Here is a 25,880-nt window from a genome sequence, read left to right as displayed (position 1 = left end):
CTTAATGATCTGCTGGAGCTGCTCGCAGAAAAATACTTTTCCCTGTACCTCGGTACATGTGACAATAAACAAATCCAATCCAATGTCAAAAAAAAGAAACAGTTTAGCAAATAGATGACAATCGGCTCAGGACACCTACACATAATTCAATCCCCAGTTTTAGTCATATAATCTATCCTTATTTTGAGAAACGATACTTCAATTTATATTATTGAGTCAAATTGCCAAATGTAAACACTGAGCTCGGAAGTACAGTCTCAGGAGTTGGTAATGCATCTACAGAATCACCATCAGCAGATGACAATTATTCCATCATAAAAATGTATATTGAGATTTATAATAGGAGAATTGAGACAGGTAGAGTGTATTAATATGTGGATATGTTGCTACAGATAAATACATTGACCAGACTAAACTTTAAGAATGTTACAAATCTGATGGTTCAGATGATATTGATAAATAACGAATGTCTTCTGAAGTCGCAATACTTTAGTGTTCCATTGTTGATTATTCCCCTAACAATATCAATCTGAGCTGAATTTAAGTCTAGGATATAGACCTGAAAGTTGAATTTCCGCAAAACTGTACTCCCTGTGCCTGTAGATTTCTTTAAGTTTTTTGATCCCATTACAGTCAGAATTGACGTTAACTCTAAACAGATATCAAGAAGTAAAAACATGCTCACCATTAGCAAGTACCCTCCAGCGACGCGAATACCACTGACATCGGAAAAAGATTTCATGATGTCATTAAGGGTGGTGGTGGAAAAGGCGTGGATATTTTGGGAGGAATTCTGAGGCACAGTCTGGTGTGCTACCTACAAGGAAAAGTTAAAATGAGTAGTTAAACATAGCAGTATTACTCCATCTTTGAAACATGTACACAAAAAGAATTTGGAACAAATATTTTAAGGCCTCCATTTGGTAGTGAAGTAAATCCCTCTGAGATTCAAAAAGTCACAATTGTTCTTTGCGGAGTAAGGGTGCCTCAAAAGGTAAGTTGATAAAAGAAGTGCATAGCTGAACTGACACAGAAGGTCCCAGATTTGATTCCTGACCTCTGGTGAGTTGGTGGATCTAAACCAGGGTAAGAGCTGATATGTTGCAATGGGCCTCAACGTTCTGGGTCTGGAAGAAGGGCAAAAGTCAATCATCATTCCCATTGATTGAAATGCATAGAATCAAGCTGAGAGATGTCCATATGTGAATTAGTGAAAATGAAGAAATAGCCTGCCAATATTATCTCAGAAGAGGACACTGAGGCTCTTTCTGGCATTCTCACTGCCTCCTTGGCTGACACTGCGAGCTCACAACGGACATGGATCAACTGGGGCAACTTCCTGCTCTACATATGGCTCAGTAATACACTGTGCATTGAATCCACCCAGGTAACTATTGTGGAAAGAAAAATGTTTTTCCAACGGCACAAATGTTGACACAAATCTTTTGAAACACCAATAAAACGGTGAATAAGAATCATGTTCCAAAACAAAATGTCCAAATTAATCTTACAATGATTCTGTTGAAGAATCAACCTTTCCAACCCGGACTTTCGCTAATAGTGGTGGAAGTATTATTTTGGAATCAAGGCTGTTAACCAAATTGTACTCGCCTGATTAGATGTGCGGCAAAAGCACATATTTATGTTTTTGCACCGCAAAATATAAGCAGGAGGAGACCATTCAGCCCTTCGAGCCTGCTCCAAAGAATCTCATTTGAAATAATGGAAACAATTAGGGAAAGTCTTGAGATCAAATATTCACAGATTCCTTCAATTAAATGGGCTGCATTTAAGGCCTTTTCCACTTTGGATCAGCACTTTGGAATACCCATGCTGGTTTATTTACTCCACTCCACTGGGTTCCCAGAATCAACTGACTGGCCTAAAGAAGATACTTCAGTCTGGTTGGCCTTTTGCTGATTGCTTAAGAGTTCCACTTGCAATGGGCTTGGAGCCTGATCTTGAATAAGACAAGAATGCTAAGGGGGTAAAAAAACTGAGCAGTAAATACCCAGGAGGATGAATAACTCAATAAAATCTACAGCTGTAGCATGCTTAAATGAAAACTGTGAACAGCATGTAAAGGACTGAATGATGTCCAGGTTAGTGACTGCTAGGGTGCCACGGTGGTGCAGTGGTTAGCACTGCTGCCTCACGCCGCTGAAGACCTAGATTCGATCCTGGCTCCAGTCACTGTCTGTATGGAGTTTGCACATTCTCCTGTGTCTGTGTGGGTTTCACCCCCACAACCCAGAGATGTGCAGGTTAGGTGGATTGGCCACACTAAATTGCCCCTTAATTGAAAAACAAAATTGGGTACTCTAAAAAAATTTTTAAAGTTTGCGAATGCTTTCAATTTGAGCAAAAATAAAATTTGAATCTCGAATTTTCAAAGCAAATCAGAAAATACCACAGGAGTTTCCCATGGTTTCATCTGATTATGATGTCTTGTCAGAAGAGGAAGGAGAAACTTGAGGTAATGGCAAGGAGGGATCCAATTTATTTGTCCAAATTTAAGTTTTTGACAATCCAGTCCAGTGATCTTTCTTTTTCCTGGGGTGCTCCTTTTAAATGTGTACTTATACTTTATTTTTGACTCTTGACAGCTTAGAATAATGGCTGCAGATGCCAAAGATCATTATGGTCAAAGGTCAGGTGAGATCACATGGCCTCCAGAGAACAGCAAAGTTCCTGTCATTCACCACCTAAGCTGCCACGGCCAGAAGGACTACAGCCTTGGGATTCAGTGAAACATCTTCCACGTTTGTTATTCACCCCATCACGACCCAATTCCCTCTACAAGCAGGCGCGTCGTAGGCCTCAGGTCTTCTTGCAATCAGCATCTGGGTGTCAGTTATCACCAAACAGCTTGTTCCCATAACTCTCCATCTGTCAGAAACCCAGAATCTGACTCCATGTACAATACAGCTGCAGACTGATGGAAATCAGCCTGATAAGTAATTCCAGCATTTACAGAAACAATTCTCCTGCACAGACTGGAATGGGTCCAATAGAACGAAAAAAAAAGGGAGAAAAGCATGTTTGTTTTACTTATTATTTTTTTTTAAAATCCTTAAAATATTTTCCCATAGAAATGAAACCCTGAAGCTCACTGGGAGGCGTTTATTAAACTGAGCCAACCTGTTAGTTCAATCTTGTACTCTCAGTGCTAACACTTACATTTAGTGTGCTCAATATAAACATTGTGCACTGTACTACTAATAATAAAGGTCAACTCCTGGTGATGTGAAGTGTTTCTCATGTACAGTGACATGGCTTCCAGTGAGTCACATTTTACACCGATAAAGGCCCACACATTAAGAATAACTCCAATAAACCCGATTTCTGCTTAAGGATCAGTTTGCTCTATGCATTTTAAACATAGGTTTGGCATCTAATCAGCCACTGCTTATCAATTTCTCTCACCGTGCCTCCTTTTTGGGAATCTTCTATCAAAGACCCCAGAATGATACCTTGCCCAAATGGTCGCGTATGAGTGCAGACAGTGAGTGCCAAGAAACTATAACACAATTGAGGGCATCACAACAAAGTATAATTCTGTCTTCGCCCGTTGTGCATACCTATGCACTTTTCAGCAGGGGTCTCTCAATGGAAGATTGTGGCTGATTTTTTCCACTTCAAACTGAAGGATACAGAGGCTAACGTCCCAGAATACCTTTTCGATGCCTATGATTCTGTTTCGCTGTCTATCACCCTCCCCGATACTCTATCATTGGTGACAGACATTTCAGGCACCATGCCATTGCATTTTGGAATTCTTTTCTCAAATTCTTCTGTTTTGTTACCCCTGTCTCAACGTTCAAAAGCTTCTGTAAAATCTACCTGCTTTGACCATGTCTTTGGGTCTCTGACCATAACTTATCTCCATCTTCCTGCTCACATCTCCAGAACTCCCGGTAAAGCATCTTGCAATGTGTCATTGTGTGAAATTTATTAGAAAAACGCAATTTCTTCTTGTTGTGACCTGGCTCCAGCCAAGTAGCTTAGTCACAATTGGGAATTAATAGTCAAATCTTCTGAGTTGAAAAGGTTCAGCGCCACACCACGGGCAGAATTCTCTGACCCCCCGCTGGGTCGGAGAATCGCCGAGGGGGGTGTGAAACTCGCCCCTACCGGCTGCCGAATTCTCCGGCACCAGGGATTTGGCGGAGGCTGCCGAATTCTCCGGCACCAGGGATTTGGCGGAGGCAGGTATCGCGCCGCACCGGTATGCGGCCGCTGGCAGCAGCACCCCCGGCGATTCTCCGGCCTGTAATGGGCTGAGTGGCCGCCCGTTTTTTTTTGCCAGTCCCGCCGGCGTAAATTAGAGTAGGTCCTTACCGGCGGGACCTGGCAGTGTGGGTGGCCTCCGGGGTTCTCGGGGTGGGGGGGGGCGCGGGGGGATCTGGCCCTGGGAGGTGCCCCCACGGTGGCCTGGCCCACGATCGGGGCCCACCGATCCGCGGGGGGGCCTGTTCCGTGGGGGCACTCTATTATTCCGCACCAGCGGCTGTAGCGGTCCGCCATTGCTGGTGTGGAGATGAAGCCCTTTGCGCATACGCTGGGATGATGCCAGCAAACGCTGTCGCTCCTGTGCATGCGCCAATTGGCGCCGGCCAGCGGAGTCCCTACGGTGCCGGTTGGCAAGCCCCTTCCCCGCTGGCCGGCGCGGCGCATACCACTCCGGGGCCGGCCTAGCCCCTGAAGGTGTGGAGGAGTGGTTCATGCCACTCCTTCCCGCTGGAGTTGCCCGCCCCTCCGATTACGACAGAATCCCGCCCCACATACTTTCCCATTCGGCCGCTGGCCTGTCCTTCTCAAATAGGCTTCTCAATGACCCTAAACCCAAACTAGTCCTAGCAGAGGCATTAAAGAACCCTTTAGTTGTGTTCAACCACTCTTTATGGCATTGTAATAACCTCTCTGACGCTGCACCATCCTATCACTGAAAGCTGAGTTACACCTTACAAGCCTACAGTATAGGAGGAGGTTATTTGGTCCATCACACCTCAGCTGAAGCTATCCCAATCTTTTCCTATCTCATTTAATATTTCCTTTTTTCAATATATACCCAACTCCATTTAAATAGAATTTTGTTAGCCACTTGTGATAAAGCATTCTATGTTCTTAATGATTCACTGAGCTGGACTTTCCTAAATCTGTCCCATGAGGGATGGAGGGGGCCCTCCACTCACCATCCTAACCCTGGCCCAGTTCCCTCTCTGGGTGAAGGATGAGTTCCCAAAAGGATCTCCAGTATTAAGAGGTAACACCTATGGCTTTCTGTTATCCTCCAGATTGTTAAAATTCTCAATTATTGAATGTACATTTATTTTCACTGTAGTTTCCCATTTATTTGCATTGAATTGGTCCTGTCACTTGTCTACATCTCCAGCAATGTCCCTCACTGTTTGCCATACCCCCTAATTTAATATCATTGGCAACTCCCTCCCTCGTCCACCATCCCAGTTCATCCAATCAAGTGTTGGATGGTCAATTAGTGGCCGTCCAGTGGGGAGGAAGCGAATTAGAGGGGCAAAGGGGAGCTCTGTGCCAAAATTGCACTGTAGGCCAGGACATCATGTAGCAAAGGGGTAAAGCCATGAACTGGAAGTCAGTCAGAGCTAGAATTATAAAGGCCCCCTGCTCTCAGAATCAATCTTTTTTCATGCCTTCAATAAGAAATATTAAGAAATGTCATAAAAAAACATAGACGCTGCCATCTTCCTCAGCAGCATCTGTTGGTACATTTAACCATAGTCCCTGGTATAGAGGGATTGTCTTATGAGAAAAGGTTGAACAGGTTGGGACTCTATTCATTGGAATTTAGAAGAATGTGAGGTGATCTCATTGAAACATATAGGATTCTTAAAGGGCTTGGTTGGGTAAATGCTGGGAGGATGGTTACCCTCATGTGAGAATCTAGGACCAGACGGAATAGTCTCAGAATAAAGGGGTGCTAATTTAACATTGAGATGAGGGATTTTTTCTCTCTCAGAGGGTTGTGAGTCTTTGGAACTTGTTGCCACAGAGAGGTGTGGAGGCAGAGTCCTTGGGTATATTTAAGACTGAGATAGATAGATTCTTGGTCAGTGAAGGAATCAAGGGTTATGGGGAAAGGGCAGGAAAGTGGAAGTGAAGAATATCAGATCAGCCACTGATGGCAGAGCAGGCTCGAGGTGCAGAACGGCCTACTCCTGTTCCTTTTTTGTCATGGTCCTATGGTCCCAGTGGCAGGCCTTTCCTTCAGCCCATGTGCCACCTCATTATAGCTACTGTAAAGCATTACTTCCCATCCGAAGCCCTAGAAATGCAGCGGGCATGGAAAAATTGGGGACAACTGGGTCGTCAACAAGTTTAGCTTGTTTTTTCATTTTTTTTAAATAAATTTAAAGTGCCCAGTTCTTTTTTTTTCCAATTAAGGGGCAATTTAATACACCTACCCTGGTCATCTTTGGTTGTTGGGGTGAGACCCACGCAAATATGGGAAGAATATGCTAGTTTAATAACTTGTTAATTAGCAGTTCCAAAATGGCGGGAGGGCTGCCAATTTGGGCGCCTGCTTGTCTTCCATAATTTGGAAGACTGGTATGATGATATCATATTGCCAATCCAACGCTATAACACCCTAACTTACATTCACACAGGGTAGAATAGCCCGTCCTATTTGTGAATATAAAATCCCGCCTGGTTTCTACAAACGCATTCCTTCATCGACACACTCGACTTCTCCAAAAAGTAAATTTCATATTTTGAATATTTGTAATACTTCCGTTATGTATTTAACTGTTTGATACAATAACTTATAGAGCACTGAATGGGTGGCAATGACTAACTGCTCTCTATACTTTAGTCTAGAGGGTCTTAAAAAGCTATATTTTGGTAATTTATGGATATCATATAAATCTGGAGATTAAATTACAGCCATATACACGCTGTCTGCCACAGCCGTGAAATCCTGTTGCCCCATTGGTTTGGCTGGTGGCCAATGTTATCACTCTAACAGACTCAGCAATCCCTGATGTGTACTGCTGATCTATGATCCATAATGTGCCCCGCTGCTGAGCAGCACTTCTTAAGAGTAACTGGTATTTTAAACAGTTTATTAAAGAATTTCTCAGCATTTCTTTCTGATGAACAACTCACTATTTACTATAAACAGAACGGGACAATGCTTTTCTGTTGTTCCATTTTGCACCAAGACAATCTACTTCGACCTCTGCAATATTACCTGACTTGAGGCCTTCTCAGCTGTTGAAACCCTCATTCAGACATTCATTATTTCTGGACCTGACTATTCCAGTGCCATCCTGGTTGGTCTCCCACATGTTCTCCGTCGTAAACTTGAAGTCATCCAAAACTCTGTTGCCTGTGTCTTTACTTGCGACATGTCCCATTCCCCAAACAGCCCTGTGCCGGCTGACTTACATTAGCCCCCAGTCAAGCAAAGCCTTGATTTTAAAACTCTCAGCCTCATTTTCAAATCCCTCCATGGTCTTTTCTATCCCTATCACTGTAATCTCTTCCAGGCCCATACCCTCCGAGATATCTGTGCTCTTCTGATTCTGACCTCTTGTGCATTACTCAGCTGCCTGAGCCCTAACTTCTGGAATACCTTCCTGATACAATTTTCAATCTCTATCTTGGCTTTCGTTCTTTCTTTAAGACACATCTTAAAACTGACCTCTTTGACATAGCTTTCATTGATTTGGGTTAAAGATGTGTCTCAGTGTACTACTTTGCTTTATAATGCTCTTGTGAAGCGTGTCGGGATGTTTTATTGTGTTAAAAGAGCAGTATAAACATAAGTTGTTCTTGCCATCACCATTCCATTCATTGCTCTCAACCCAAAGCTGATATTCTGGGTGGACCTATTTCTTTTTTTAAAATAAATTTAGAGTACCCAATTAATTTTTTTTTCCAATTAAGGGCAATTAGCATGACCAATCCACCTATCCGGCACATCTTTGGGGTGTGGGGGCGAAACCCACGCAGACACGGGGAGAATGTGCAAACTCCACACGGACAGTGACCCAGCGGCGGGATCGAACCTGGGACCTCGGCGCCGTGAGGCAGCAGTGCTAATCACTGCGTCACTGTGCTGCCCTCTGGGTGGAGCTATTTCAATGTGCTGAATGATGCACAATTCTCATGGGCTCATCCTTAGCAACTTTACAATTGATGAGTTAAAGCCGGTTATGGGAAATATCCATTTGTAATACTTTTTTCTATTCATATACTCGATAGTACAGATCAGTGGTCAATCAGTTACAACTGAATCATTGAATTGCTGCAGTGCAGAAGGAAGCCATTTGGCCCATCATCATGGCACTGGACCCCCAAATGAACAATTCCCTTAGTGTCATTCCCCTGCCTTCTTCCTGTGACCCTTCTTCCTTTTCAGATAACAGTCTAATTCCCTTTTGGAGACATCCATTGAACCTGCCTCTATCACACTCTCAGGCAGTGCATTCTAGACCTTAACCACTCGCTGTGGGAAAAGGTTTCCCTCTCATATCACTTTTGCTTGTTTTACAGCTTTCTTTAAATCTGTGCCCTCTCGTTCTCAACCCATTCATAAATAGGAACAGTTTCTCCCTCTCTACTCTATGATACCCCTCATGATTTTGAATAACTCCTATCAAATCTTTTCTTGGCCTCCCTTTCTTCAAGGAAAATGGTCCTAACTTCTCCTATCTCTTTTTTTGTTTTATAAATTTAGAGTACCCAATTCTTTTTTTCCCAATTAAGGGGCAATTTAGCGAGGCCAATCCACCTATCCTGCACACCTTTGGGTTATGGGGGTGAAACCCATGCAGACATGGGGAGAATGTGCAAACTCCACACGGACAGAGACCAAGGGCCAAGATAGAAACTGGCTCCTCAGTATCGTGAGGCAGCAGTGTTAACCACCGCACCACAATGCCGCTCAACTTAGTCACATTTTAATGACCAGGAAGCCAGTGGTAGGAATAATAAAGGATTTATTTAACGTAACATAAAGTCTGCTCACGGCAGTAACTATTTACACTTCACAGCCCCCGTTGGGACAACCAACATGCTCGAGCCAGCTTTTGTGCTCGATCCTACGAGCCCCAGCTGGGTGGGCCTCCACCCACGACCGGGGAACTTCGTATTCCACGGGCCCCACAGGGAGATCAATTCCGGTTTCCCCGTGGGTCTCGTGGGGGTTCGTACACGCATACACACGCAGGTTCCCTCTGCTCCTCCATTCCCTTTAGAGGGCCACCATAATTTGAACCCACCATCTTTCAACAAATCAAAAATGCCAACGATGAACAATCTCTGTGAGCAATTAGAAACATATGACAAAATGGGTTGTGGCTTCTTTCTCATTAAGATTGAGATGGCCCATTGGGTGACCTCAGCTGCTTCCCCTCCAAGCAAGACAAGCGCCTCACAAGCAAGGCAAGCTCCTCACTTGCGGGGTCACTTTCGTGTTTCATTTCCTCCTCTATGTAACATCATGTCAAAAAAAGAATAGGGCAGAGCACTTTGAGAAATACCTCCACAAATCTCCGCTGCCAGCTTTCCAGGATAGCTGTTGCCTTTTCCTGGTTCCAGTTGATGTCATGGATTTCATAATCATCCTTGAAATGTTCATAAAGTTGCTTTGGGCTCATCAGTAGATACATGGTCTGGAGAGCTTCCGCACTTCAGTAAGGGAGGGAAAAGATAAACAAAGTTTGTTTTTAATAAACTCTTTAATACTCTTTATTACTGTCACAAGTAGGCTTACATTAACACTGCAATTAAGTTATTGTGAAAATCCCCTAGTCACCACATTCCGGCGCCTGTTCGGCTACACAAAGGGAGAATTCAGAATGCCCAATTCACCTAACAAGCACGTCTTTCAGAACTTGTGGGAAGAAACCGGAGCGCCCGGAGGAAACCCACGCAGACATGAGGAGAATATGCAGGCTCGGCAGCACGGTAGCATTGTGGATAGCACAATCGCTTCACAGCTCCAGGGTCCCAGGTTCGATTCTGGCTTGGGTCACTGTCTGTGCGGAGTCTGCACATCCTCCCCGTGTGTGCGTGGGTTTCCTCCGGGTGCTCCGGTTTCCTCCCACAGTCCAAAGATGTGCGTGCGGGTTAGGTGGATTGGCCATGATAAATTGCCCTTAGTGTCCAAAAGTGCCCTTAGTGTTACTGAGTTATGGGGATAGGGTGGAGGTGTTGACCTTGAGCCGGTGCAGACTCGATGGGCCAAATGGCCTCCTTCTGCACTGTAAATTCTATGTAAACTCCGCACAGACAGTGACCCCAAGCCGGGAATCGAACCCAGGTCCCTGGTTAGAAAGTAAGACCTGAATTTCTATAGAGCATCAGGATGTTGCACAGTGCTTTCAAAGCAATGAAGTATTTTTGAAGAGCAGTCATTGTTGTAATCAGGAGGGAAGCCATAATTTGTACTCTATGCTAGGTTACAATGATTTGGAGCATGTTTAAAATGAAGACCATATCGCTGGGGAGAGAGTGCAATTAACTGATTTCTCTTTTAATAATGTGGATATGAGGAATATTTTGATATCAGAGTCAAGGTGGCCTTAAGGTCAAGCGATTGCCCTGCATTTTAGGAACAGTTCAGTAGTGGTGGTGCAGTGCACTGGAGCTCCAACATGACAGCACATGCCACTTATGGTGGTCTGTGGCATGCAGAGTAGGAGAGAGCTGTCAGGATGCTTCCATCCAGGGTGGGAAAGAAACTGGGCAAATAGTCATTCATATGGATGCTTTCACTCATTCAGTTATAGAGGGGTAAAGATCTGAGTGTGGGTTGCCTGTCCTTCCCTCTCTGCTCTATGATGTGGGAAATCAAGAAGAAAATATACATTTAAAAAACACATTCCCTGGTGGTTTTGTGAGTATTACGTATTATAGTACCAAACCAGATGTTCCACACATTCTGTGCTGAGCTAGCTCACATCAACTTGGGCAGGATTGGAAGCCGTACAGCCCTTGAGCTGTGACAGGGAGAAATCCCATTCTGATCCCTATCTGCTGATACATACAAATTAGGAGTAGGCCATACGGCCCCTTGGGCCAGCTCTGCTATTTGATAAGCCCATGGGTGATCTGTCTGTTGCCTCAACTCAACTTTACTATCAACCATCTTTGACTTTCTTGGTCAATTAAAAATCTATCTAACTCAGCTTAAAAATATCCCATGACTATCTTGCTACTGCTCTCTAGGGAAGATGAATTTCAAGGATCAAGACTTTGAAAAAGATTCCTTCTATAATAATAATAATCACTTATTGTCACAAATAGGCTTCAATTAAGTTACTGTGAAAAGCCACATTCCGGCGCCTGTTCGGGGAGGCCAGTACGGGAATTGAACCCATGCTGCTGTCTTGTTTAGAACAGTATGTAATGGAACCTACGAGGGAACAAGCGGTCCTAGATCTGGTCCTGTGTAATGAGACAGGATTGATTAATGATCTCATAGTTAGGGATCCTCTCGGAAGGAGCGATCACAATATGGTGGAATTTAAAATACAGATGGAGGGTGAGAAGGTAAAATCAAACACTAGTGTTTTGTGCTTAAACAAAGGAGATTACAATGGGATGAGAGAAGAGCTAGCTTAGGTAGACTGGGAGCAAAGACTTTATGGTGAAACAGTTGAGGAACAGTGGAGAACCTTCCAAGCGATTTTTCACAGTGATCAGCAAAGGTTTATACCAACATAAAGGAAGGACGGTAGAAAGAGGGAAAATTGACCGTGGATATCTAAAGAAATAAGGGAGAGTATCAAATTGAAGGAAAAAGCATACAAAGTGGCAAAGACTAGTGGGAGACTAGAGGACTGGGAAATCTTTAGGGGGCAACAGAAAGCTACTAAAAAAGCTATAAAGAGTAAGATAGATTATGAGAGTAAACTTGCTCAGAATATAAAAACAGATAGTAAAAGTTTCTAGAAATATATAAAACAAAAAAGAGTGGCTAAGGTAAATATTCGTCCTTTAAAGGATGAGAAGGGAGATTTAATAATGGGACATGAGGAAATGGCTGAGGAACTGAACAGGTTATTTGGGTCGGTCTTCGCAGTTGAAGACACAAATAACATGCCAGCGACTGATAGAAATGAGGCTATGACAGGTGAGGACCTTGAGATGACTGTTATCACTAAGGAGGTTATGATGGGCAAGCTAATGGGGCTAAAGGTAGACACGTCTCCTGGCCCTGATGGAATGCATCCCAGAGTGCTAAAAGAGATGGCTAGGGAAATTGCAAATGCACTAGTGATAATTTACCAAAATTCACTAGACTCTGGGGTGGTCCCGGCAGATTGGAAATTAGCAAACGTGACACCACTGTTTAAAAAGGAGGTAGGCAGAAAGCGGGTAATTATAGGCTAGTGAGCTTAACTTCGGTAGTAGGGAAGATGCTGGAATCTATCATCAAGGAAGAAATAGTGAGGCATCTGGATGGAAATTGTTCCATTAGGCAGAAGCAGCATGGGTTCATAAAGGGCAGGTCATGCCGAACTAATTTAGTGGAATTTTTTGAGGACATTAACAGTGCGGTAGATAACGGGGAGCCAATGGATGTGGTATATCTGGATTTCCAGAAAGCCATTGACAAGGTGCCACACAAAAGGTCGCTGCATAAGATAAAGATGCATGGCATTAAGGGTAAAGTAGTAGCATGGGTAGAGGATTGGTTAATTAATAGAAAGCAAAGAGTGGGGATTAATGGGTGTTTCTCTGGTTGGCAATCAGTAGCTTGTGGTGTCCCTCAGGGATCAGTGTTGGGCCCACAATTTTTCACAATTTACATAGATGATTTGGAGTTGGGGACCAAGGGCAATGTGTCCAAGTTTGCAGACGACATTAAGATGAGTGGTAAAGCAAAAAGTGCAGAGGATACCGGAAGTCTGCAGAGGGATTTGGATAGGTTAAGTGAATGGGCTAAGGTCTGGCAGATGGAATACAATGTTGACAAATGTGAGGTTATCCATTTTAGTAGGAATAACAGCAAATGGGATTATTATTTAAATTATAAAATATTAAAACATGCTACTGTGCAGAGAGACCTGGGTGTGCTAGTGCATGAGTCGCAAAAAGCTGGTTTACAGGTGCAACAGGTGGTTAAGAAGGCGAATGGAATTTTGTCCTTCATTGCTAGAGGGATGGAGTTTAAGACTAGGGAGGTTATGCTGCAATTGTATAAGGTGTTAGTGAGGCCACACCTGGAGTATTGTGTTCAGTTTGGTCTCCTTACCTGAGAAAGGACGTATTGGCGCTGGAAGGTGTGCAGAGGAGATTCATTAGGTTAATCCCAGACCTGAAGGGGTTGGATTACGAGGAGAGATTGAGTAGACTGGGAATGTACTCATTGGAATTTAGAAGGATGAGGGAGGATCTTATAGAAACATAAAATTATGAAGGGAATAGATAGGATAGATGCGGGCAGGTTGTTTCCACTGGCGGGTCAAAGCAGAACTAAGGGGCATAGCCTCAAAATAAGGGGAAGTAGATTTAGGACTGAGTTTAGGAGGATCTTCTTCACCCAAAGGGTTGTGAATCTATGGAATTCCTTGCCCAGTGAAGCAGTTGAGGCTCCTTCAGTAAATGTTTTTAAGATAAAGATAGATAGTTTTTTGAAGAATAAAGGGATTAAGGGTTATGGTGTTCGGGTCGGAAAGTGGAGCTGAGTCCACAAAAGATCATCCATGATCTCATTGAATGGCAGAGCAGTCTCAGGGGGCCAGATGGCCTACTCCTGCTCCTAGTTCTTATGTTCTTGTTCTGCATCACAAGCCAGCTATTTAGTCCAGTCCATGAATAGGATGGAAATAGAGGGATACGGACCGCAGTAGTGCAGAAGGTTTTAGTTTAAACAGGCTTCATGATTGGCACAGGCTTGGAGGGCCAATGGGCCTGTTTCTATGCTGTATTGTTCTTTGACATACTAATCACAAGAGCCATGTGAAAAGAACACCTAGCAAAGCTGGAGGAGGTTCTGAAATGATTTTCTGATACAGGTGTCCATTTCAAATGAGAAAAATGTGTGTTCCAGGCAAGCAAAGTGTACCTAGGGTACTGAATCGGTAAAAATAGCCAATGGAGGATAAATACAAGGCCATCAAAAAGGCATCAACCCTGCAAAATACAACAGAATTAAAATCTTTCCTTGGCATCGTAAACTGCTATGGGAAATTTATCCTAAGCTTGGCCACTTTATTGTTACCCCTGCTCACACTGATTCAAAAAAGCACCAAAAACGGTCGTGGCAGGTGCCACAGGATTAGGCCTTCATGAAGGTGAAGCAGCAGATATTATCATCAAACATCCTGGCTCATTACAACCCCAAGAAAGAACTGATATTAACATGTGATGCCTCTCCATATGAAGTAGGGGAAGTCCTTTTGCATTGATGGTTCAATGACACAGAGAGACCTATGGCATATGCATCCAGAACCTTGGCGGACTGAAAAGACGCTATTCTCAGATTAAAAAGGGAGGATTGGCTGTTATTTTTGGGGTGAAGAAATTCTACCCATATGTTTATGGCCAACATTTCACAATTGTAATAGATCATAAACCTCTGCTGGGCTTTTCAAAGAGGGTAAAGCGATTCCCTTATCGTCTCGGCTTAGATCCAACATTGGGCATTATTGCTAGCCATCTACAAATATTCTCTCAAGCACCACCCAGGAACACCCATCGCTAACACAGATGCCCTGAGTCGCCTCCCACTGCCCACAAGCCTGGCCTCTCTGTTGGCATTAGAAGAAGTCATCATGATACTTGTCAGTATCCGCAAAGCAGATTCAAACGTGGACCCAGAAGGACCCCACACTGGAAAAATTGCACCATATGATCCTCAATGACGGAATCCGAGGACACCCCATGGATGACATGAAGCCATTCCTCACTAAACGACAAGAGCTGAGTGTAGAAGATGGCATCATCCTGTGGGGATCCTGAGTAGTTGTCCCCCGCCCAGATTGATCTCCCCATAGGCTTTTTAGAATACGTCTTCCCATGGTGAGCGAGTGGAGGCCCGCCGAGCTGAAGCTCATTAGTGGGACCTTGAAACGTAGCTCCCAGACCCTGACCGGCAGATCCTGATAGTCCTCAACTGGGACGTTTGTTTTGTGTGCCGCAGTAGCGACTTGATTTTCAGTTTAAAATAACCCAGTTTGGCCTTTCACTCTGTGCCTCCTAGAATTATTATCCTGAGCCTGAAATTTTAGGCATAGGTCAGGTAACCTAGAATAGCCTTGGGCAACATTGGGCCAAGAAAGTAGGATTCCTCCCATCACCCGAATAACATAATTTGTTGGCAGCTCCACCATGGAAACTTCACAGGCGTGGAGTCGCAGGTGCAAATCCAGTTTATGCTTTCAGCTACTGGGCAGCCTGTTGGTTGGCACATTGACAATCATAACTCAAAGAGCAAAACTAGGATATCGTAAATCATATCACAAAGTAATGTTTCCAAGTTGTTCACGGCCTGTTTAAAGGGATTGTGCCACATCCATGGAGATTTCCCAGGTCACATTTCTGGGCAAAGGACCAACTTTGTTGTAATCCCATTCATTTCAGACAGATTTTAAATAGAAAAATAAACAGGATCAAAAATACTGGGATTATATAACATTCCATCCAATTTTTTTTATGATTTAAAGTATTTCCTCTTTATAATTTGAAATGATCGCTGTTATTTTGTCCTGTCTTTAGGTTTCGCTATTTCCAGAGCTACACACTTCTCCCCAGGCAGCCATGGAGTTGGACAGGGAGATTAGCTGCCAATTTTTACCAGCGTTCTTTTGAAGAGGTTCCTGGTGGGTGTAAAACGGTAACCCTGCAAAGGACTCTATGTCCGGGAAGAGAGTAACCCAGGGGATTCTCTCAGCAGCCGTAAACTAGTACATGGACACTACTGACACAGAGAAGTGACATTCTATGCCACTGCAAAACTAAATTCCTCCCACTCCAGTCATTGATAATGGAAACAAAGCAATATTTTGGACAATTATAATTAGCATTGCCTCAAAGATGATGGTTGTTCTTAAAGCGAGAGTTTCACAGGCACTATAATAAGCTTTTTAATTAAACAATGTTAGACTATTTCCTTTTCATATTAAGTTAACATGTTTGCAGGGCAGCACGATGGCGCAGTGGTTAGCACTGCTGCCTCACGACGCCGAGGTCCCAGGTTTGATCCCGGTCCTGGGTCACTGTCCGTGTGGAGTTTGCACATTCTCCCCATGTTTGCGGGGTTTCACCCCCACAGCCCAAAGATGTGCAAGGTCGGTGGATTGGCCACGCTTTGGGTTGTGGGGTGAAACCCACGCAGACATGGGGAGAATGTGCAAACTCTACTCGGACAATGACACAGAGCCGGGATTCGAACCCGGGTCCTCAGTGCCGCAGTCCCAGTGCTAACCACTGCACCATATGCCGCCCCATTCAGACGAATTCCTGAATACTACAATGTGAAGTAGCTGAAATGAAATGATCACTGTTGCAAGATCCTGGGCGGAATTTACCAGCTGTTATCTGGCGGGATATTCCAGAACCACCTATGGTGCACCCCCCCTTGGGTATCTCGGTGGTGAGGGGTGCATTCAATGGGAACTCCCGTTGACAACGGCAGGACCTGAAGATCCGCCTCTGCTGCCGACAAATGACGGGTGCTTGGTAAATCCCGCCCTCAGAGTTCATCTGACTTAATCCCAGGGGATTAACAATTTTTTCAATTCCAGAGGTGATCAACAGCCTTTCCCAATCCCAGACTTTACACAATCCGTGAGGATCATTAGCTTTTCTCAAATGCAGTGGGATGAATAACTTCTCTTCTGTGAACAAAATGCTCCCATTAGAATTGAAGATTTCTCATTTTCTCCAGGCTGGGATCCTGGAGAAATCTCTGAAGAATTTACAAGGCAAATTGGGGCAAGTACTGCTGAAGTCCTTTTACAGGTCCCAGTTCTCTGTCTACAAGATGACTCCATTCCCACAATTTTGTCTTTGGGAACAAACAGCCAGGATTACCGCCTGCACACCTTCTGCTATCACAGTGGGAATCCTAGGCCGTGCATCTTTATTTATTTCCCAGCTCCTTTGTGTTGGCAGGCTCTGTATCTCCTTTTTAAAAAAAAAAAAATTTAAAGTACCCAATTCGTTTTTTCCAACTAAGGGGCAATTTAGCGTAGCCAATCCACCTAGCCTGCACATCTTTGGGTTGTGGGGGCGAAACCCATGCAAACACGGGGAGAATGTGCAAACTCCACACGGACAGTGACCCAGAGCCGGGATCGAACCTGGGACCTCGGCACCATGAGGCAGCAGGGCTAACCCACTGCACCACCGTGCTGCCCTGTATCTCCTTTTTAACATACGCATTCAAAACGTCATTAATCGGCACTCGGAAATAAATGTTAAAAGTTAAAAATAATTCTTTGGCTTAAAAAAAACATTATAGTGGTGAGTGAGACTGCCTCTTTGAAAGAGAATGAGATCCTTTTCTTTGAAATCATTCCTAATGGTGAGGCTCCTTTTTTTTAAAACAGGGGCTCCAGTGATGAGACCCTCCCTACTTTAAAAGGGACCTGATGGTGAGACTCGCTCTTTAAGAATGAAAGAGTGATGTAAGAGGCAGGATTATATGACCATCCACTTACTGCAGCTGGCTACTCCAGAGATCAGGTCAAAGGGCAGCACTGATTGCCCTTGCAAGGAATTCCTTTGCAATGTGGTTATTGGAAGGCAAATCAGCCTGATTTAGACGTTAACCCCTTCAACACCACTTGGGACCAAAACAAAGCGAGCTCACATTAACAAGAATAATAATTCTGCGTTTGGCGTGTAACGACACAACCAGCCGGTTGCTTCTAGTCGGCTAGTTTTCAAGTGGTATGTTCTTCAGGGTGTCATCAAAGTAGGTGCAATGCCCTAAGGAAAGGTCTGATCAACTAATAACCTGGCAAATTTAACAGTACCACCCTGAAACACCCCAAAAATGGGAAGGGCACAGTTTCACTGTTGTAGTAAAGAGGACACATCCTTTCCTGGATGATCAGGCGGACAGTCATCGTGGAATTATTATGCAACCAGCCTGCAATAAATGCATGGGGCTTCATTCTGCACAGGGCCATGTTTTGGTAGATCAGAATGCTGGCATTCCAAAAAGGGCATCTACCTCGTCCACCTCTTAAGATTTTGCTTCACAGGTTAGTTACAAAACAGAGCACTTTCAAGCATTCCACTGTACATTACCCTGCAATTTCAAAAGAATGTCATGGACTTCCTCATCGTGACACATGCTTTTCTCATTCCAGCCACTCTCACAGCAGTTGACTTAATTCCCAGCAGTTGTCCCCCATTTAGACATGGTTTTGTACTGCAAGTGCAGGGTGACTAGGAAATGGCCGGAACCTCCTGAAACATATTGAGGGGGTGGCCCAAGGAAATTCACCCCTGTCAAACCTACTAGCCTCTTAAGAGAGAAAAGAGACTTTCATATAAAAAGTCTGGTAAGGATTCAAATCGCAGCTTTAGAGTTCCAACTGATTGTGCCACTTGGGCCTAATTCTAACTCCTTTAATTTTCCTTCTCCCTCTTGCCTCACCTCAGCAGTACATTCTGGGAATCTTTCTTCACACCGCCCAAAATCAGCTCCTCTTGCCAATGCATAAACTTCTTTGAGAATCCATGGCAGCCTCCAGTTAATTCTGTGGGAATATTAGGAGCCTGTAACAATATAAAAATATGCTTAATTTACATGTGGTAACTTAATACTGATAATAATAATCGCGTATTGTCACAAGTCGGCTTCAATGAAGTTGCTGTGAAAAGCCCCTAGTAGCCACATTCCGGCAACTAGTAACAGGCTTAAATTTCAAGCAAGGTTCAGTGCGAAGGCAGGCACCACAACTTCTCGGAAAAATATAAGTAGATACCTGGCAACTTTGCGACTAACCAATAGGCAGAAAGTCACCTTGATTTGTGTGGCCCCAGTCTTTGGAGTCACAACTTTCTATTCCAATACTTCTTCTGAGGACCTACATCAAGCATTTAGTGCAGTGAATGAACAATTCAGAATTGGTGCAGGTTTCTATATGGACCCTTACCCACAAAAAACTCGGTTTAGACTGTTTCAAACGGGGTGACATGGTGGTGCAGTGGTTAGCACTGCTGCCTCATAGTGCTGAGGACCCGGGTTCAATCCTGGCTAGGTGGATTCGTCACGCTAAATTGCCCCTTAATTGGAAAAAAAAAGATTTGGATATTCTAAATTTAAAAAAAAATTGTTTCAAACATGAGCTTGGACCATTGTTAGAAAGAGACTTCCACTCTATTAATCTTCTGTGAAAGGCAGCATGGTGGCCTAGTGGTTAGCACAACCGCCTCACGGCGCTGAGGTCCCAGGTTCGATCCCGGCCCTGGGTCACTGTCCGTGTGGAGTTTGCACATTCTCCCCGTGTCTGCGTGGGTTTCGCCCCCACAACCCAAAAATGTGCAGAGTAGGTGGATTGGCCACGCTAAATTGCCCCTTAATAGAAAAAATAATTGGCTAATCTAAATTTATTAAAAAAAAAAATCTTCTGTGAAAACCCAAGAGCCAATATATGAAATTACACCAATATTCAATAAACTTCAGCTGGGCCAGAATTCCATGGTCCGACGGCTGCACCCCCCCCCCCCCCCCCAAAATCCCGCCGCGGGTTTCCTGGCGGCAATGGAAATTCCCATTGACAGCGGCGGAAGTAGAGAATCCGCCACCAGCGAAAGGCGCACCACCTCCCCCCACCAGGAAATGCGGGGCTGGGAGCCCGAAGAATCCCGCCCCGGTCTTTTAAGATAACAAGTCAAATTAATAAGGAAGTCACGGTGAATGTTGGGATCCTCTGCAGCTAAAAGATACAGTGGCCTCTCTGAAACTGTAGGGCAAATTCTGCTCCTCTGCATTTGCATTGCTTTGTACACTAGGGCTGTTCTCAAATGTCTGTATTAGTCGCGACATGTGCAGCTCAGCACTGCAAGTGCTGAAGTCCAAAATTTCCCTTGAGGTCAAAAGTACAGAAATAGATTATCAAAGGGCTTACCTCCAGTGATTTTTTGTTTTGGGCAGTTGTAGGGCATTCAGTGTCAATTGGTTGTAAGCAAGGTCTATCCATATAAGCATGTCCTACTTGAGCCTTATCTAGCATTTCCCTGAATCCCTCCAAAGATGTAAATTGCCCTAGTTCATCCAGGAGCTGCACAGGGTCAAGGTTCATCCATTGAATATCTGGTTTTCCACTGTTGAAAGAAAATTAATCCTTAAATTGTTCATTTTCGCTAAACTGATACATATTCCCTATCTCCAATTGATATCAGTGATGCACAGATCTGAAGTAATCTGTAACAGGAAGTTAGGAAACAGGCTGAAGAAGCAACTCTGCAATGGCTATATAAATTACTGGCGCCGCACAGGTTGAATTCTCTTTACATCTTCAATCAAGTTAAATGGGACAGCTCATAGACAATTTGTTGCATGCTCAACCAATGGGCTGAAAGTTCAGAATGCAGTCTTGACTGCCAAAGTGAACTTTGATGGTTCTTACAAAAGCCAGTAGATGGAGTGCTGCACTGAGTTTCATGGAGGACATCTCAAAGACAGAAAAAAATTACTCTTCTGAAAACAGTGTTATAAATAATATTAATCGTGAGAATACTTATGCTTTTCAGTTAAGAAGAAATATCATCAGCCCAATCTCTATCCTCACTTCGTGGCAATGGATGTAAAACGCCTGGTTGGTGTGTGTGTGTGTGTGTGTGTGTGTGTGTGTGTGGGGGGGGGGGGGGGGGGTGTTCTGGTGGTCTCCAGTTTTGGAAAGAGACCATCAGATCCCCAAGAAAATGTTGTAAACCTATGTCTACTAGGCCTTTGTCTAATGTGGGAGATTCCTGGTTGCCTTGTATGGGACAGAGTAATACTTAGAACGTAGAACATAGAACAGTACAGCACAGAACAGGCCCTTGATGTTGTGCCGAGCAATGATCACCCTACTCAAACCCACGTATCCACCCTATACCCGTAACCCAACAACACCCCCCTTAACCTTACTTTTTAGGACACTACGGGCAATTTAGCATGGCCAATCCACCTAACCCGCACATCTTTGGACTGTGGGAGGAAACCGGAGCACCCGGAGGAAACCCACGCACACACGGGGAGGACGTGCAGACTCCGCACAGACAGTGACCCAGCCGGGAATCGAACCTGGGACCCTGGAGCTGTGAAGCATTTATGCTAACCACCATGCTACCATGCTGTCCTTTGGTGGAAGAGGAAATGTGGGTACTGCTCAAGCCCCAGTGGGACATGGCGTATCAGCAGAGGCTGACATGCTGCGTGAGCTGAGGTATATTAGCATCCACAAGTTGTATGGTGCTTGGTGACCACCCACCTCACAGGTAGGCAAGTAGTGAAGGTTTTGACTAGCTTTTGCCCATATCCTATCAAATAATCCATTTGGAGTCTGGGACTTGCTCTCACCTGCATTCAAACGATATTGCCAGTTGTGGAATATGTGGCCAGGAGTTACAAATTCTGTGCCAAGTTTGTTCAAAGATTCTGCTAACGTTGCTTTTTTGAAGTTTTCCCAATATAACCAAGCAAATGTTATTTACACAGGGGGTCTCAATATTAAGGATCCCTTTTGCTGTCTGTTTCACCATCGAATGCTTTTTAAAATAATTTTTCTGTCGTGCTGTTGATTGCTTACGTGGGATAATGCTATTTGAACTGTGAATCAATGAGAGGGTGCTGGAGGAGTTACAATGCGAGACAGTATAAGGGAGGTGAATTAATGAATCCTCATTAACCTGGAGAACCTTTGTGTTTTTTATTGTTTTATCTGTTGACATTTTAACTGTGGGCATTAAGTTCATTACCTCCCCACTGTCAATTTTACTGATGATGTTATTCCACTTAATGTTTGAATAAATTACCTACTGCCCAAAACACCGATAAAACAAACATCACAGAAAGAAATATCACTGATAATCATACATTTTTTTAACTATTCAATTTGTACTGATGAGAGGACTCCCTCTTTGTGGAAGTGATGCTATCTGTTTAAGTTACTGTGCAGGACGATTTCCTCTGTCCGCTACTTGCAGTGAAATCAGAAACATATGTATGAAGAATGCATTTATAAGTTGGTTACAAACAGCAATCAGCAGAAACTTCCCTCCCCCTGCCCCCACTCTCTCTCACTCTAGCCACGCTAAATTGCCCCCCCCCCCCCATGTCATCAAGGTCTTCAGATCACTTCAGTTATTTCACTTTTCTAATGCTCGCCTTAGCTGAGAAGGCGACTCAACAGGTAACTTCTGGCAATGGAAACTGTTTACCCTGAAAGGAACCAATGCACAATCACTTTCTAAAGACACTACACACTGCTGTCATTGATACTTTCCAGATGCTCAAGCTACTCCACCACACCTGCCCCAAACTTCAAAAAAGGTGGGCAAATAAACTGGGGAACTTCACAAATACAAATATTCTTAAACATTAAAATGTTGTATTCTCACTTCTGATCCCCCCCCCCCCCCCCCCCCCCCCAAACACACACACACACAAATATTATAAAACACATAGAGGTGATCTGTGGGTAAGTACTTCCTATTGACAATACTTACCATGGTGGTACCTTCTCCTTTAAGCCTATATCATTGCCAGATGCAAAGTAAAAGACCATGTATTATCCCATTATGGAGGAACAAAGTGAGGGAAAGCCTGATCAGGCCGCGGTGCCCACTCGTATTTCTTAACTTTGTGCAGTGAGACATGACAATTACTGGAGAACTCTCAAATGTCTTGATATTACTGCCGTGCGGTTTGTCCTGGGTCATTTTAAATTTGAGCAATGAGTGAGGGGAAGAGGCAATCTCCTCCTGACTTCACGACATTGGGTTAATTATTGAGGTAAACCTGTTTGTTGACAAACTGACTAAACTGTAATAAGAAGCAACCTGCGAACAAGTGAGAGGAACAGACAATTCAAGGAGACTTCAAAAGGCTGTCGTACACCTGTGAGCTTTACTGTCTGCAGGCTTTACATTTCAGGGAATAGGGTCACTAAACAAATTAAAAATCAATAAATGAAATACATCAAAAGAAAAAAAAATCTTAATATAAACACAAATAAAACATTAGCAGAGCTATATCTCATCATTCAATATTAGCAAATGTACTTTTATGAAATTGCCCATCCAGTATTTTAAAATTAATATAACAGAGGAATTTCATATAGACATGCTAATAATTCCCACAGCACAATATCAGCTGTTAGCAGCTAAGAAAAGATGAATGGCAATAGCTGAACACTAAAAAACGAAATTGTGAAGTATTTTGTTATCTGATGTGGCAAAACATTAGAATCCTTTTCCCGCCGTTAGTGCTTCTTTAAGGAAGGGATTAGTGTCGTTCTGTTTACGATCTCAAGCTCTGCCTGTATTAGGTGATATTTTAATAAACCAATTTTCCTTCAGCAGGCACTCTCCATCTGCACATATCCAGGCTATGTGTCAGACCCGATCAAATTAATTTTTCATTAAAGGTCTTTCCTCTAAATAATCAGATTACGCCCCACAAACAGAGCCTTGCAATCTCCAACCCTGGCTGCCACTCTCGATTGTGTCTCTCCCCCTCCCCCATTGTGCTCGTTCCTCCTCCCACTCACCATGTAACAGCTCTCTTCTCAGCCACATTAAATCATTAATCTCTTCATCTGTAAAATATCCTTTTGTACGGTTTTCTCCCGCCACCACAAAGAGTGTCTTTTTTTTCCGCTCTCTCTCTCTCTTTCTTTCTTCTCATTTCAGTGCATTTCAATACCCACTGCTGCTGCCAGCTCATCACCATTTCGGAGCTCAGCGGAAAACTGGACTCGGGGAGGCAGGATAGAAGAGGTTCCTATATGGGAGCTCGCACCCTCCTCCCCAGACTGCCTCGTTCCATTTCAACAAGACCTAATAAAGTTCTTCAGAACTGTCAGGTCTTTCTTGGGTTCCTTGCTGGAAGTGGGGTGGGGAGAATGAAGTCAATCGATTGCTCTTATTATTTCAGGACTTCCTGTAACATTTAAATGAGCTAAAATGCTTGGCGACTCAAGTAAATAATATAAAATGTTACTTTGATGAGCTATAGAATACCAGACGCAGCAGTATTCTAAGCATAAAGTATGCAAAATAAAAGGGTAACGTCCAAACACTTTCATCTCACAAGCGAGATCAGGTAACAATCTTTTTTTTTTATAAATTTAGATTACCCAATTATTTTTTCCAATTAAGGGGCAATTTAGCATGGCCAATCCACCTACTCTGCACATTTTTGGGTTGTGGGGGCGAAACCCACGCAGACACGGGGAGAATGTGCAAACTCCACACGGACAGTGACCCAGAGCCGGGATCGAACCTGGGACCTCAGCGCCGTGAGGCGGTTGTGCTAACCACTAGGCCACCGTGCTGCCCTCAGGTAACAATCTTAAACTTGTTCGAACCATCTGCTTTCATTTAGTATCTTATTGTATCTTCTTCTTTTAAAATTAATTTAGAGTACCCAATTCATTTTTTCCAATTAAAGGGCACTTTAGCACGTTCAATCCACCTACCTTGCACATCTTTGGGTTGTGGGGGTGAAACTCACACAAACACGGGAAGAATGTGCAAACACCACATGGACAGTGACCCAGAGCCAGGATTGAACCTGGGACCTCGGCGCCGTGAGACTGCAGTGCTCCCACTGCGCCACCATGCTGCCCTGTATCTTCTTTTTAAAATAAATTTAGAGTACCCAATTCATTTTTTCCAATTAAGGGGCAATTTAGCGTGGCCAATCCACCTACGCTACACATCTTTGGGTTGTGGGGGCGAAACCCACACAAACACGGGGAGAATGTGCAAACTCCACACGGACAGTGAACCAGAGCCGGGATTGAACCTGGGACCTCGGTGCTGTGAGGCATCAATGCTAACCACTGTGCCACCATGCTGCCCATCCTATTGTATCTTAAAACAAATGAAGACAGGACCATATTTAGAGAGAGGTGTTTTACTGCATTTCTCTGCTGCCAGTGGCTGTCAGTAGATACTGAATGGTGGCAGATTCAGTGACTTAATAACTCTTGGTGATGTCTGCACAAGACAACTGACAATTTCTGACATCGCCACCACAGGTTTAAGGTTCAGCAGCAAATAAACTAGACAACTGAATAAGTCAAACTCTTGTTTTACTGCATAGAACTTTGAGGGTTTATGGGCGGTTTGGGGATTGAATTCTGAAATACCGTTCCTTTTTCCGTGAGAACTGAGAGCCAGCGGTCTTGCAAAGAATCTATAACACATGGCAATGAAATGCTACTGATTACCAAGAAATGCAATGTTTCAATGTTGGCCATATGTCCATGAGGGAAATTTGTGAAGAAGTGTTTCTTCTTCAGATGATTCCTTAAATAAGATTTTGCTGTCATCTTAATGAGATCGCCTGAGCTTTAAAGCGCCGTCCAAGCTGAAACCAGAACTCCACCTCTTTGAAATGAAATGATAAAATGTGCTTTTGATATTGGTCCTCCCTTGCTTTATTAGTTTTCCTTTTTTCTGTTTTTCAGTTGGCTTCGCAGAATTTAAGTCTGCCCCTGATCTTGATCCCCCCCCCCCCCCGGCCAGTGGAGGAATCTTTTAAACAAATGTCGGAAAGAGTCTCGAGTATATAGGGACATCTCAAATAGAAAGCAAGGGGGGATAAAAAGTCTAACTCTGGCAGAACGACACTCCAATAATTCATGAGCAAGGCATTGCATGAAGCTAGCTCTTTCTGATTCCCACATACCAGCGACCCCTTCTACTGCAAC

General features: G+C 43.8%; 1 protein-coding gene across 2 annotated transcripts in view; it reads right to left on the bottom strand.

The window, feature by feature from the left end:
- ptch2 (patched 2) overlaps positions 1-25,880 on the bottom strand; it is a 143,424-nt gene that overhangs the window by 61,131 nt on the left and 56,413 nt on the right. Inside the window, exons 1-5 of one of the 2 annotated variants that reach the window (XM_038794090.1) lie at positions 23,712-23,868; positions 20,085-20,280; positions 18,608-18,729; positions 9,528-9,675; positions 686-817 (exon numbers count right to left, since the gene is read on the bottom strand). In XM_038794090.1, the coding sequence (XP_038650018.1) occupies positions 686-817; positions 9,528-9,675; positions 18,608-18,729; positions 20,085-20,258 (576 nt within the window). In that variant the 5' untranslated portion in view covers positions 20,259-20,280; positions 23,712-23,868. Of the gene's footprint in view, positions 1-685; positions 818-9,527; positions 9,676-18,607; positions 18,730-20,084; positions 20,281-23,711; positions 23,869-25,880 lie in introns of those variants that run through there. The other variant, XM_038794089.1, reaches the window with a different exon arrangement.

This window comes from Scyliorhinus canicula, chromosome 4, assembly GCF_902713615.1.
Source record: "Scyliorhinus canicula chromosome 4, sScyCan1.1, whole genome shotgun sequence".
Taxonomy (NCBI): Eukaryota; Metazoa; Chordata; class Chondrichthyes; order Carcharhiniformes; family Scyliorhinidae; genus Scyliorhinus; species Scyliorhinus canicula.
This window is presented reverse-complemented; position numbering and strand designations above follow the sequence as displayed.